Source organism: Crocodylus siamensis, chromosome 9, assembly GCF_052110815.1.
Source record: "Crocodylus siamensis isolate JL-2025a chromosome 9, ASM5211081v1, whole genome shotgun sequence".
In the NCBI taxonomy this organism is placed as follows: Eukaryota; Metazoa; Chordata; order Crocodylia; family Crocodylidae; genus Crocodylus; species Crocodylus siamensis.
In genome coordinates, this window is record NC_143403.1 from 16,040,662 (window position 1) to 16,053,435 (window position 12,774).

General features: G+C 37.1%; 1 protein-coding gene across 6 annotated transcripts in view; it reads left to right on the forward strand.

Annotated features, from left to right (window-relative positions):
• LOC149857152 (transcription initiation factor TFIID subunit 4-like) overlaps positions 1-12,774 on the forward strand; it is a 206,863-nt gene that overhangs the window by 98,667 nt on the left and 95,422 nt on the right. For all 6 annotated transcript variants that reach the window (XR_016444134.1, XM_090062592.1, XM_090062589.1 and 3 more), the window contains exon 13: positions 3,579-3,635. Coding sequence is in view for 5 of the 6 variants with exons in the window: in XM_090062592.1 (XP_089918718.1) it covers positions 3,579-3,635 (57 nt within the window). In the remaining variant the exon portion in view is untranslated. The remainder of the gene's footprint in view (positions 1-3,578; positions 3,636-12,774) is intronic.

Consider the following 12,774-nt stretch of genomic DNA (forward strand, 5'->3'; position numbering starts at 1 on the left):
ACATTAGTAAATTTATTATTATATTCCTGAATAGTTTTTGAAGTTAATGTTAGTGTGTGTGGATGGTGCCAAATTTGACTACACTACAGATTAAAGGCCATTCTATTGAATAGATATAGCACAGCTAAAGTCCGTAGAAATTTCCCTACGCCATACTGCCAATGAATTTCCAGGGCTACCTGTGAAAGTGGGAGGAAGGTCCAGTGTCTATACCTGTTTGCTCATTTAATCCTTTTACTCTTTCCAGTTTAGGAGTACAATTGATGTAGTGCTGCTCTTGATAAGAAGAACACCTCTCTGAACTGAAACTATTTGTATATTACTGATAAGCCCCCTCCTGGCAAGGGGGGGATATTGTCTGGATTTTAATTTTTTGTTACTTTATCCAATTGTAGTAGTAATAATAATAACAATAATAATAATATCACACTTGCACTCTTGCATTCCACCTTATAGTGGCTATTGTTTGAATAGGGTTTTACCCTCAGCTATGCTGCTTTTAACGTTCACTTTTTATTAACAAAGCTAATGTGAAAGCAAAGTGTTTCATGTTGCCAATTTAACTTCTTTAATTAAAAGTGAAAGTTGTAAGCTGGTACAGCCGTGGGTAAAGTTCTAATGTCATCAATGGGGAAAATAGGTTTAAAATTGAAACTGTTGGCACAGCAGTGGCTCTCAATAGTGCAGCACCTGCAGTTGTGACTCTTAACTTTTATTTAATGAAAAAAAAAAAGAAATTGAAGTATTAAAGTCCCCTAGTATAGGGTGTGTGTGTGTATATATGTGTGTGTAAAAGAAAATGTAAAGCTCTCAGTGCCTTAATTGTGATGGAAATGTGACTGAAAATACAAGGCAAACCTGCACCTAAGGGGAAAGCCTTGAGAGCTTTTAAAATACAATTCCTCTGAGCTTAAAGCTTGAGAATGTTTCTGAATCCTGTCATATATCTAACTTGTTAAATATGATGCAAAATTCATATAAAGTGCAGCACTGATTTTACAGATTACATGGATAAATTATTATTCCACTAAATTTATGAACTGTAAGCGTTGCATCAACAAAAGGGACTATTATTCTACTTATATACATAATAATCTGTGCTCTGATTTGGAAAAAAAAATCACTGAGGGGGATATATTTAGTTAAAAACAAAAATTAATGTAGTAAAAACAACCCTTTTTTTAAAGAAAAAATTGAATACTTTCTAAATGCAGAAGGAGCTCCACAGATACAGATCTCCCATGTGCAAGTCGTGACACCTTTTGGGTCTTTCTAAGTACGTACGTATCTAAGCTAGGAAAAATGGTCCCAGGAAGTTAGGGAAATTGACAAACTGTGGACTTGAAGCACTTTAGTTTCTTATTTATTTGAAACCTTATATCATATTGTGCATTTTAATTCATCTACAGACATTAAACTGACTAAAATATGTTACCACATATTAAAATGTTAGAAAATATTTGTCACAGATGAGCATGTTGTTATACTCTACTGGAGGCAAGGTTTAGTATCTTATAAAGAGAAGGGTTGGTAATAGTCAATTGTAGTTAACCATGACTAGGAAAACAAGTTTCCACAGATGTTAATGTCTGTCTACGCTAGCATGTAAAAAGTGCTAATTAGAATATTTATTATATATTAATTATTTTTCTTGTTTAGATGTGACCAAAAAGATGTGTGAGGTTGTGCTAGTAGGTTGTATCAAAAACCAAAATCATTGAATAGTGATGAACAAGTGTGAAAAAAAAAAGTTACTTCCCTGGTTTAATATTTTTATTTTTAGTATCTTTTTCATTTATTGTTTAAGGTGTTTTATGTGCATTAGGGTGTTTTGGAAGAAGTGCATATTTGCAGGACAAAAAGGATAGAGATACAGCACACTGGGTGTAGAGCAGGGTTCCAAGTATAAAGGTTGGCCTAAAATAAAACTTGGAGACCAGAGTAAAAAAGGGTATGAAAAGTAGTATTAAGAAGATGGCTTGAGTGGAATAAAAAGAGACAAAAAGGAATGGGAATTGTTTACACTTGCAGCTGTAAACTCACTATTAGGTTTTATGGAAAGATTAAGCTAATATGCCTGATGACTTTCAGACGTGCAGTGAAGTCTTATTTAATCCAATTTAGTCCTGTTTTTTGGCATGATGCCTTTTAATCTACATGCAATGTAATTTGAAAAAAAAATAATATCAGTAAAGAAAATTCAGAGTGAGTTTCGCTTTAACTGCTGAAGTATCTGTTAAGAGGGAGTCAGATCTGTTCTAGGTTGTGTCTGCCAAATTAGGTCTCTCCTCAACCTTTGCTGTTCTTTTTGGACTTCCAAATTCCTACACTCTAAATGAGAACACATAAAATATTCAGCAAAAATCACCAACCAAAAAACCATCATCACTTATATGTTTGCAAATGAGTTTCCTTTCTGAAACCTTGAACCTTTCTCTGATTTAGAAACACTGAGGAGAGGAAGGGAATGGCATAAATATTGTTATTCCTGTAGCCTGTTAGAGGTTAACTGGAAACTTAACATGCAAAGAAATGTACAAAAAAAAAAAAGAGAAAATAATTATACCTTTCAAGTGCCAAGACAAGAATAATTGTTCACATGGTGATCATGACTTTTATTGTGACTTCTTATAGCTTTGATATGTTGTTTTATCTTAATTTTAACCAGTCATACTATAAATAGAGAAAACCTAGAATACTACATTTGTAATTTGTCTGTAATTTTGAGTCATTATTGAATTCCATAAATTTGATTTTTTTTTCTAATTCATTTTGAAAATATATAAACATTACAGTCATTATAGTTATAAGCTTTTACATATATTATGTAAATAAGTATAGGATCAGGATCCTTAGCTGTATTTTATGTATAGGGCATATGGTTGTTGTTTATGGATTTAAAAGTTGCCATTTGCCTATTAAAAATTGCCATTTGGCATGTACTGCTCATTAAATGACAAAATTAATAAAACTAAGAGGCAAGCATTAATGGCCTAAACCTTACACATGTTTTTATGTTGTATAAAAGGTATGATTTTACAGAATATTTGCATCTGTAATTATGCTGCATTAATAGCTAAGAGGAAGCCTTTACAAGATTTATGTACATTCTCTGTCAATAGCTGCGTATTAAAATAAAACCTTAAATAAGTTTGTCAGTACAATATGGGAGTATAATTGACTTACTTAAGTTAAATCAAAATTAGATAATGAAAAACACCTGATAGATGCTTAATTCAGATATTTTCCTTTTCTGAGTTGTTTTCATAATGAATGCATATATACCTATTAAATAATAGAAACATATTCCAACTTCTATTGAAACTTTAGAGTTGGTAATAACATAAGTAGATTGAGCCTTTTTGTTTAAACCTCCACTAGATTTTATTTACAACTGAATATTTAACAGTGTATTGGGTGAGGCCTACAGGCTTGAAATTGCACTTCTATGAATTTAAGCATCCCATCCTTGACACCTTGTATCCTGTTCCCCTTTCTTTGCTATTTTTTAACTTACTGCAACATGAGGGGTTCTTAAACCATCTGTTAACCTTTTTTCCATTTTTTTAAACATGTAGAGTCGCTCAAGGCAAGAAGACCCAGAGCAAGCTAGACTGAAACAAAAAGCAAAGGAGGTAAGCAGAGCTAGAGATCATTACACTTGACATTTCAAGGCTTGAACATATTAATTTTTTATGCCTTGCTACTTGTATATCGTTAATAAAAATCTGACTAAAAACTTTTTAGGATGTATTTGTTGCTCTGCCTTTGATCTTAATGTTTGCAAACTAATACATTAATACATGTGAAGCCTAAGGAGATTTTATAAGAGAATATTTCCATACATTACATTTTCATTTCCATTTTAGGTGGCTGTAGCTTTTGTTGGGTTGTTGATGACAGCAGCATTAGATTTTGGTGGAAAAAAGTATGCCTTTGTCTTTCTGAAAATGTCATTTTTTAGAAATGTTACTTTTGCTTACCAGTTTTGTTCCTGTAACAATTAATGTTACTAAATAATGTCATTACCTATGCACTACTTCTTTCTCTATAGGGATGTCTTGCATTTATTCAGTCACTAGTCCTAGTTCCTGTACTTGTAAAAAAAAAAAAAAAAAAAAAAAAAGAAAAAGCAAGTAACAGTAGTTGTAGTTTTGTTTTGATAGCTTGAGAGGACAATTCAGTAGGGTGCTAGGTGCCTTAAACCCTCACAGTGTGAGGGAAACCTATTCCTGGCTTAAGAAATGCATATGCTCAGATCAGTCCATAACTACCTTCAGATAGAAAGACCTAAAATATACATCAGTTGAAATACTGTGCCTCAGCAGTAACCTACTTGGCAAACCCTGGTCACTGTTAATTGTACCTAAATTCCAATATTATGAATGAAATGCATTAGGAAATATTGTTATGGAGAAAGAGACATATGACAATTCTTCCTGTTTATCTCTCTCCTCTATTCTTTGTTTGCTCTGTGTTTTCAATATTTTATAATTCCCAAAGCCATAAAAATTATGTGTATGTGTAAACAGGCAGTAAATCTGTTAAATAGGTGAGGTTTCCTTTCACTGTGTGAATTACTACAAATTGCTATAAATATGCAGTGAAGAAGAGTTGTCTAAAAAGAGTTTATATAAACTTTGTACCATGGTCACTATGTTCCTACTTTAACGATTTTGAAAATGTTTTCATAATTTATGCAAGTCACAGAATTGTAAAGCAAGCTAGTGACATAGATTGTTAAGGTGGACAGTAGATATAAAAGAAAAAATGTTTTTGAAAGTGTTCGGAAATAATTGAAGGTAGTGAAATGTAGCAAAACATGCTGCTGAAATGACAACTAAGCTGTGCTACTGCTGGAAGTGAGAAAGAAGCACTGTTCAGATGTTCATGGTTTATACTTCCTGTAAAGCTAAGCTAGATAGATAGTGGCTTTAATTATATTTTATATCTTATTGTAAGTAAACTGTCTCAAAAAATATTTGCAGTTCATTGGATCTGGGGTGCCATGGTCTCATTCAGTGCAATCCTGATTAGTTCATTGGATGTTTGACAAAATAAAAATGCTTAGCGGTGTTGGTAAAAATATACATTTTAAAAAGTGATCAGACTGCAATAGGATTACATCTTTATAGGAAAACTTACTGTCTAGCAGATTTAGTTGTTTGTTTTGAGTAATTGTAAGAGCACCACTTGAATTGAAAAATTTGAAGGAACCTCAGTATACATTGCATTTCTTGATCCACTAGAGGGAGTGTTGCTATATACATAAGAATAAGCGAAAATGTATAATTGTTAAATATTACTGAGTTAATAAATATTTTGGTGATAAGCTAATTGGTAATATTCAGATCAAACTGATGTGTGATTTTTATAGCAGTAGTACTGTTGTCAAGTACGTGATAACCTGTTTGAGTTTATGTGGAATGAATACCAGGTTTTTTGTTCAAGTGCTACATCTAGGTTTTTGTACCTTAGCCCTGCCTTGCTTCCCACCCTCCTAATGAAAGTGCATAATTGGCTAGCAGTCTGGTGCTCTCTAAGGTTGAATTTCATTCACCGTATTTAAAACTGTACAAAATACAGGATAAGACTCTTCTTTTAGTATTTAAACTCCCGAAACTCTTTTTTCAATTTATTCAGTGGTTTTTGACCAAAAATATTTCAAAATATTTTAAAAGGGGTAATAGAAAACTAGGAATGATATGATTTTAGTTTAATATTTTTAATGTTGCTTATTTGGATCAGTAGCTGATTGTATACTGACTGTCAATTGCATTGGAACTGCTGAGGCAAAATAACCAGTTTTATAATACAAAAAGATGTATTAGCCAGATGGTGTTTGGGGCATTACATTATTTGAAATGAAAAGCTTTGAATTAACTTTAAAAATTGTTTCAGTTTCAAAACTGCACTGCCAGCTGGTCTTTTCTTGAATGAGCAGATGATCCACATTCAAGAAGAGAATTTTGTCTCCCTCCAGGTTCTGTGTAAACTGATGAAGGTGATACTGTTAGGTTTACAAGGATTAGCTGAATTAGAAATGATGTTTCCCTGATCTGTCTTAAACGTGGGCTTTTGGAAATACTTGTGCACGTGCCCTTTTGGCTGGTGGGAAGCCTGTTGTTTAGTCAGTGCTGTCCAGAAAGGCATGCAGTATGAATCCAAGATGCTTAGTTTACGTAGAATATTTTCAGGTTTTGTCTTATACTAGATGGATCTTGACCTGCTTGTAAGCAGGAAGATGTGGAAATAAATTAGTTTATGTTCATTATTTGTAAAACAGTTGAAAATGCCTTAACTATTTCTAGAAGACACCATATTACTGTAAATGTGTAAGGTTTGAGTGCTGTATACCCATATTTCAAGAGTAATACCTGTATATTCATTAGAGACACAACAGACTGAAACAGTCCCCTCATCCTCATTTTTCTGTGCTCAAAACCATGCTCTGGATCATACCACTTAGCCTAATGATCAAAATGGGATAGAGATCGAAAGCCGGGAGAAGGTCAACTGTAGATTTAGAAAGTGGGAAATATAGTTACTGATGGAACATGAATGGGACCAAAAGGTATGAGGAAAGAGAAATATACACCAGAGACAAAAATGGGGGGAGAAAGGTGAAATTGGAAAACAAATGACTTACAGAGAACGTAAGGAAAAAATAAATGAAAACACTTAAAATGAAAACCATGAGAAGTTTAGTTTCAGATTTGCAAGAGAAAGTATCAAAATATAAGTAAACCAAAACAAGTCTACATAGTGGTCTGCACTGTTTTAGTTAAATCTACATACTTTTGCACTTTCGGTTAAACTAGTGCAATTCTATATTGAAAGGGCTGTAAAGGGATCAGTGAATATATACTGATATATATACTACTTATGATCACATTTTAATTTTGAACTTGTTTAAGAAAACAGTACTATATTATGTTAATATTTATTTCAAGAAAAATAACATTAAAATGAAGTTATTTCAGTTGCATTATATTCTACATGACTATTCAATTACAGGCAACTCCTGCTTAATGCTGTTTTGCTTAGCGCTGTCTTGCTATAATGCTAATTTTAAATTGATACATGATTTCACTTAGCACTCAGTAAATTTTGTTAAAATGCTCAGGGTCACAGTCTTGGGTCATTAAAAACGCTTGCGGTTGCCATCTTGGTTTGTCAGATATTTTCGGTTTTGCTTAATACTTGTTTAGCTTAACACTTGGTTTTTCACTAACCAATTAAGAGCACTAAGCAGGGGTTGCCTGTAAAATTTAAAAAAGAGAAAGGAAGATCTAGTATGTTTGCTAGACCCATGTAAGGAATGGCAAAATTTGTGGGCACTGTGCCCTGTGTACAGGATGGTTACACCTTTTCAAAATCAAATTTTAGAAAAAACACTAGCAAGTATCTATAGGAAGGATAGAAAATCAGCCACAAATAGGAGTTAAAGAAATGAGTTCTCTAACGTCTGTAGAAATAAGGACATAAAACAAAACATATTGGTGCTAGCTGGAATAGAGCAAGATTAGGAATAACTGAGTCAGCATGTGATAATTAATAATATAGATGGTTCCAAAGAAAGATAGCATAGGTGAGATCCTAAACATACTTTTTTTGTTAGGATAATTTCTGGTATATCCAGTGTCCATTAACTGAGGGTTAAAACTGAAATATCCAAGTTTATTGATTCTACTGGAATAATTTAAAGTCTTTATATTATCACTAACAAAGGGTATTAACAAATGAAAACCAAAAAACACAGATCAAAATGGGGGACACGTAGCTGGATGGCAGCTTTATGGGAGAGGACTTGGGAGTCTTGATAGACCACAGACTCAATATGAGTCTGCTGTGTGATGCAGCCGTATAAAAGGCAAATACAGTTCTTATTGCAACTTTTATTGCAAAAGGCAACAGAAAGATTAGGTGCAATACACAAGAAGTGATAGTACCTCTCTACTCAGCACTGTTTACACCTCATCTGGAGTACTCTGTGAAGTTCTGGGTTCCGGTTCTGGGTTTTAAAAAGGATGTGGAGAAGTTAGGTTCCAGAGGTGGGCAGCAAACATGATCAAGAGCTTGGAAGGCAAGTCATATGCAGAGAGGCTGAAGAGAGGCATGTTCAATTTGTGGAAAGGGCACTTAAGAAGGGACGTGATAGCAGTCTTCAAATACTTGAAGGACTGCCATGAAGAAGAAGGAAAGCACGGTTTTTCTCTGTCTACGGAGAAGAGCGGACCAATGGCTTGAAACTTCAGCAAAGTAAATTTAGATTGGATATCCAGAAACATTTCTTCACTGTTAGAATATTGAAACAGTAGAATAGACTGACTGGGGAAGTTGTGGACTCTATCACTGGAGGTGTTCACCAAGAGGTTGGACAGTCACTGGTCAGGAGTCTAGGCATAGCCACGCTTGTTTTCTACTGTGGGTATTTCCCATGCTTCTGGGCTTTGCTTGTTGAGTTCCCTCGCTCCTCTGCCTTTTTTCTGCTTTGTGTCAGGGTGTTTTTAAACCTCCCTAAAGGCATTGGATGTTGGCTATAGCTAAGGCTGGGGACTTCAACTGGGGTGTGCTGATTCTCCTGGTAGGAACAACGTTGGAGGTTCCTGGCTAGAGGGTCTTGCTCCTCTGTTCAGGGTCCAACTGGTTGCCGTATTTGGGGTCAGGAAGGAATTTTACCCAATGGTCAGATTGGGATAGACTGTGGCAGTTTTTGCCTTCCCCTGTAGCAGGGATGGGAGGGTGGTCCTCTACCCAGGACCTCTTGAGCAGATTTTGACAACATTTTATAGAAGCAGGACGTTGGCTGCCGTTCCCCTGCTTTACCTTTGTGGAAGGTTAAGGGTGTAAAGTCTATGGTGTGTCAGGGTTGAGGGTAGTTGTATGAGAGCTTAGATTATGGTTGTACAGGATGGTTTGGATCGGGATGATTCTGCCTCAGATGGGGGATTGGGTTAGATGACCTCTGGAGGTCCCTTCCAGTCCTGCTTTCTGTGACTCTAAAGGAGACACCATGACACACATTAGGCATGCATCCAGGGCCCAGATAAGATTAGATAACACCTAATTAGAATCTATTTTCAAATGCACTCTCCACTACTGGAGTGAAATCTTGGCCACAGTGAAGTCATTAGTAAAGTGCTCACCCATTTCAGTAGGGACAATATTTCATCCCATATGCCTATATTTATCAGTGCAGGTGCTCCATCTTCTGAACATTTGTATAGTGCTATTGACACAGCTGAAAAGAAAAAGTTTTTTAGTCAGGGTGTCTGCTGAGCATGGACAAGAATGGTGGCACTGTGTGTTGGCCAGTGGCTGTAAGGGGTACTGGAGAGCACAGGTTGCAGCTGTAGCATGAGCTGTTAGTAGACAAACTTTTTTTCCAGTGTCCTAGGAGGTGCTGTGCCCACTGCTGAGCTTTGGAGTGCCTTCTACTTGAGGCACCTTCTCCATCTCTTTCAATATGGCTCCTAGTATAAGAAATTTAGGATGCATACAAATGCATCACATTTCTACCAGCATAATCACTGTCCTCCCTGTAGAAACTTCAAGTGTACATGCATTCATGCTTTTTCTCCTGGACCACAAATAGCAGATTTGGGAGAAAACCCAACTCCATCCTGGTAGGACAGGGCTCCCAATAGAGTTTCTCCCAGGAAAATGAATGCTTGTACATTTTGCTGCACCTTAACTCCTCTTGGAGACCAAGAGGAGTAAAGCCATGGAGAAAAGCTCCCATGCTTTCTGCAGATTAGGATCAGCCCCATCTGGGAAGGCACAGGGGGTATCTGCTTCTGTTCTCCTGCTGCTGCCCACAGCTCCTCGTATACTGGAGTCCACAGTGTGAGGAGCAGGACATAGGCTTTGCTGCAGTGTTCCCTCTGCTCAGATCTCAGGCACCAGGAGCCAAGTGGAGGGAAAAGTTCTCCAAGATCCTGCCTGCTTCTTATACCAGAGTTCCTGGTGTAAGATGTGGGCAGAGGGCTTTGCTACACTCCTCTCTTCCTAGGCTGGTCTGGGAGGGGAGCAGCAGCCACTGCTCCCTACCTCTTTCCCAAACTGGGCAGTCCCCAGGTTGAGGAAGAGATTGGGGGGCTTTGCCAACTCCTCCTGGCTTCCCCTTGCTGCCCCCACCACCCAGCAGCAGGGATGGGATTGCAAAGGGGCCTGGAACTGGGGCAAGGAAGCTCTATCTCTGTGAGTTTTAAGTGCTGCCCCTCGGTGAGCAGCACCAATGGGGATATCAGAACCTGCAGGGCCTGGAACTGGAGCCAGGGAAGCACTACCTGATTCCCAGTAGGGATGTAAAATGATTATTAATCATTTAACTGAGAAGTCCAGTGATAGCCAGTTAGCTTGCTGGTTATTGTTTAGTATGGGGTGGGATGCATTCCATTAGGGAAGGGGGGAAGGGAAGCCATGCAGTGCCCCAGCAGGAACTGGAAGGTGGCAGGGCAGGTGAGAGGAGGGGAGGAGTGAGAAGGAGAGGAGGGGTGAGGTGGGACTCTATCCATAGCTGATGAAGTTAAAGAGAAAAACAGCAGGCAGCCTAATGACTTGTCAATTAAGTCATTAGCTGCTCCCTCCCTCCCAGCATGGGGCTTCACATGGGCTGTTGTCTGGCTGGGCTTGCCACTGCCTCCTTCCCACTCCCACTCCCACTCTCCCCAAGGGCCCCAGAAGTGTCTCAGACTGTCTGAGGTGCTGTGTTATCGGTTAACCATTTAAGCAATATAATTAGAGGAGGTTAAAAGGATAATTTTTTAAACAATATTTCCATCCCTGGTTCACAGCCACACAGACTTTAAATGCCATGTGTGCATCCCATCTTCGGTTGCAGGTGAGACGATTTAAAATTGGAGGGCTGCCTATTGATAGTCTACCCCCTTCCCAGGCAGTGGAGCGGACAGGCTGTCAAGAATGCCTCCCCTAAGGGCAGGATTGGTCTAGGGAGCCCTCTAGTATGCCCTGGATGGAGAGCTCACCTGTGTAGCTCTCCAGCCAGGGGGATGGAAAGCATGTACGCTCCAGCTCCCAGGCTCTTTTTTCCTAAGAATTTCTCCAAAATTCTTACCAGTAGAAATTAATGCCTGGATGTGGCCTTAATTTGGCCTTAAGCATCTGGATGCTGAAATGCAGCCTGTTCTGGGAATATATGCAAAAGCCATTGGGAGTGTTGCGTATATTTTTGTACATAAATCTGCAACACTATTCTCTCTCCCTCTTAAAAAAAAAAAAAAGGGGGCATTTGGAGCACTTTAAAAGGCTTTAACAGTGGCATGGAAATCTAACATCATTCTTATTTTGGGGCTAGAAGGAAAATTCAATTTTATTCTAAATATTTCTATTCCAGTTTAGTCCTGGATATTTAACTATTAAAATAGGGATTTTGTTTTTACATTAAATACTTCCTTGACACCATATGGATACCTGTTTATCAGCTCTATAGTAATATTTATTGTAAGTAGATGCCACTTGACTTCATTTAGTCCTATATTCATAATGTATTATTGAAGAGGTGTTGATATTTTGTTTGGTAAGCTCGTTTATTTGACTTAAATTAGAATGTTTAGAAATGGAATTAGTAGCACAGTATCTTTCTAGAGGGAGATATTTGAAAGGAGGCTTTCCTTCAGTTTTTCCTAATACTTGGAAAAATATTGATTCAAAAGCAGCAATCTTTTTTTTTTTGTTAAAGGATTTTTAGAACAATTTCCACTAGTGGTTTGATCTTCTTGACAGAAAATAAGTTTAAATTAAATCTCCATTTAGCTCCTTAAGCTATTTGACAATCAGAAGATTGACATATGAACAACTCCTAAGGAGCATGATCTTGTTGAATGCTTCATTGTCCAAAAGAGGTGCCTCTAAATTGGGACCTTTTTTTAAGCTTTTCTGTTGATGCTACCAAAGCTGGTTGTTAATTAGACAGGATACAGGGATTTTTATCACCAGACTGTTGGGTGGAAAAGAGGCAAAGTCCCTTGTATTGTTTATAGCCCAGTGGAGCTGACAGTGTAGACCAGGCTTATGTAAAACCACAATAGGTCAGAATTTGGCTCTCTTGTTATTCCATTATGTTGGCCAAATACCAGTTAAAACTGATTTCCACGTTTTTTTCTCTTTGGAAACATAACAAAATTAATTTGGGACAAGAGGAAATTGTGTACCAAAGAATTAAACTGTGTGACTGAAGACTAGGGAAAGTGGCTGTCCTGTAGTTACAAAGTTATTTCTTTGATTTCCACTCTTTCTGTGACTTAGCACGTGCTGTTCAAAAAAATGTGATTCTGGCCTATGGAAAACTTTGCTCCATTATGAAGCATACTAGTTGGGTACATTTCTACAGTACTGTTTTCATCTTAAGGGAAATTCCATCATACAGACTAGCATAAATCCTAATTACTTTGGCTGTAAGCTCTTTGAGATAGGGTAATATTATCATGTGTGTATATAGAGCCTGGCATAATGGAGCTGTGATCCCCAACTGGGATCTGTAAGTGTTTCTGCAGCCAGCATATAATATCTCTAACAAATAGTTACATTCTCCATAGATCTGCAGAATCATTATATATTTCAAGAAGTGGGCATTTCAGGCATTTTTCCCATTGATTTTCCAAGTAAAAAATAAGCTTAATTTGCCATCTTGCAAAGACTTACATGTGCAAGTAACTTTACACAAGAGTAGTCTAATTGAGTTCAGTTCCTGTAAACGTTTATAAAATTGGGAATGAAGATACTTCCTGCTTTGCCAAAGGTGAAGCACAA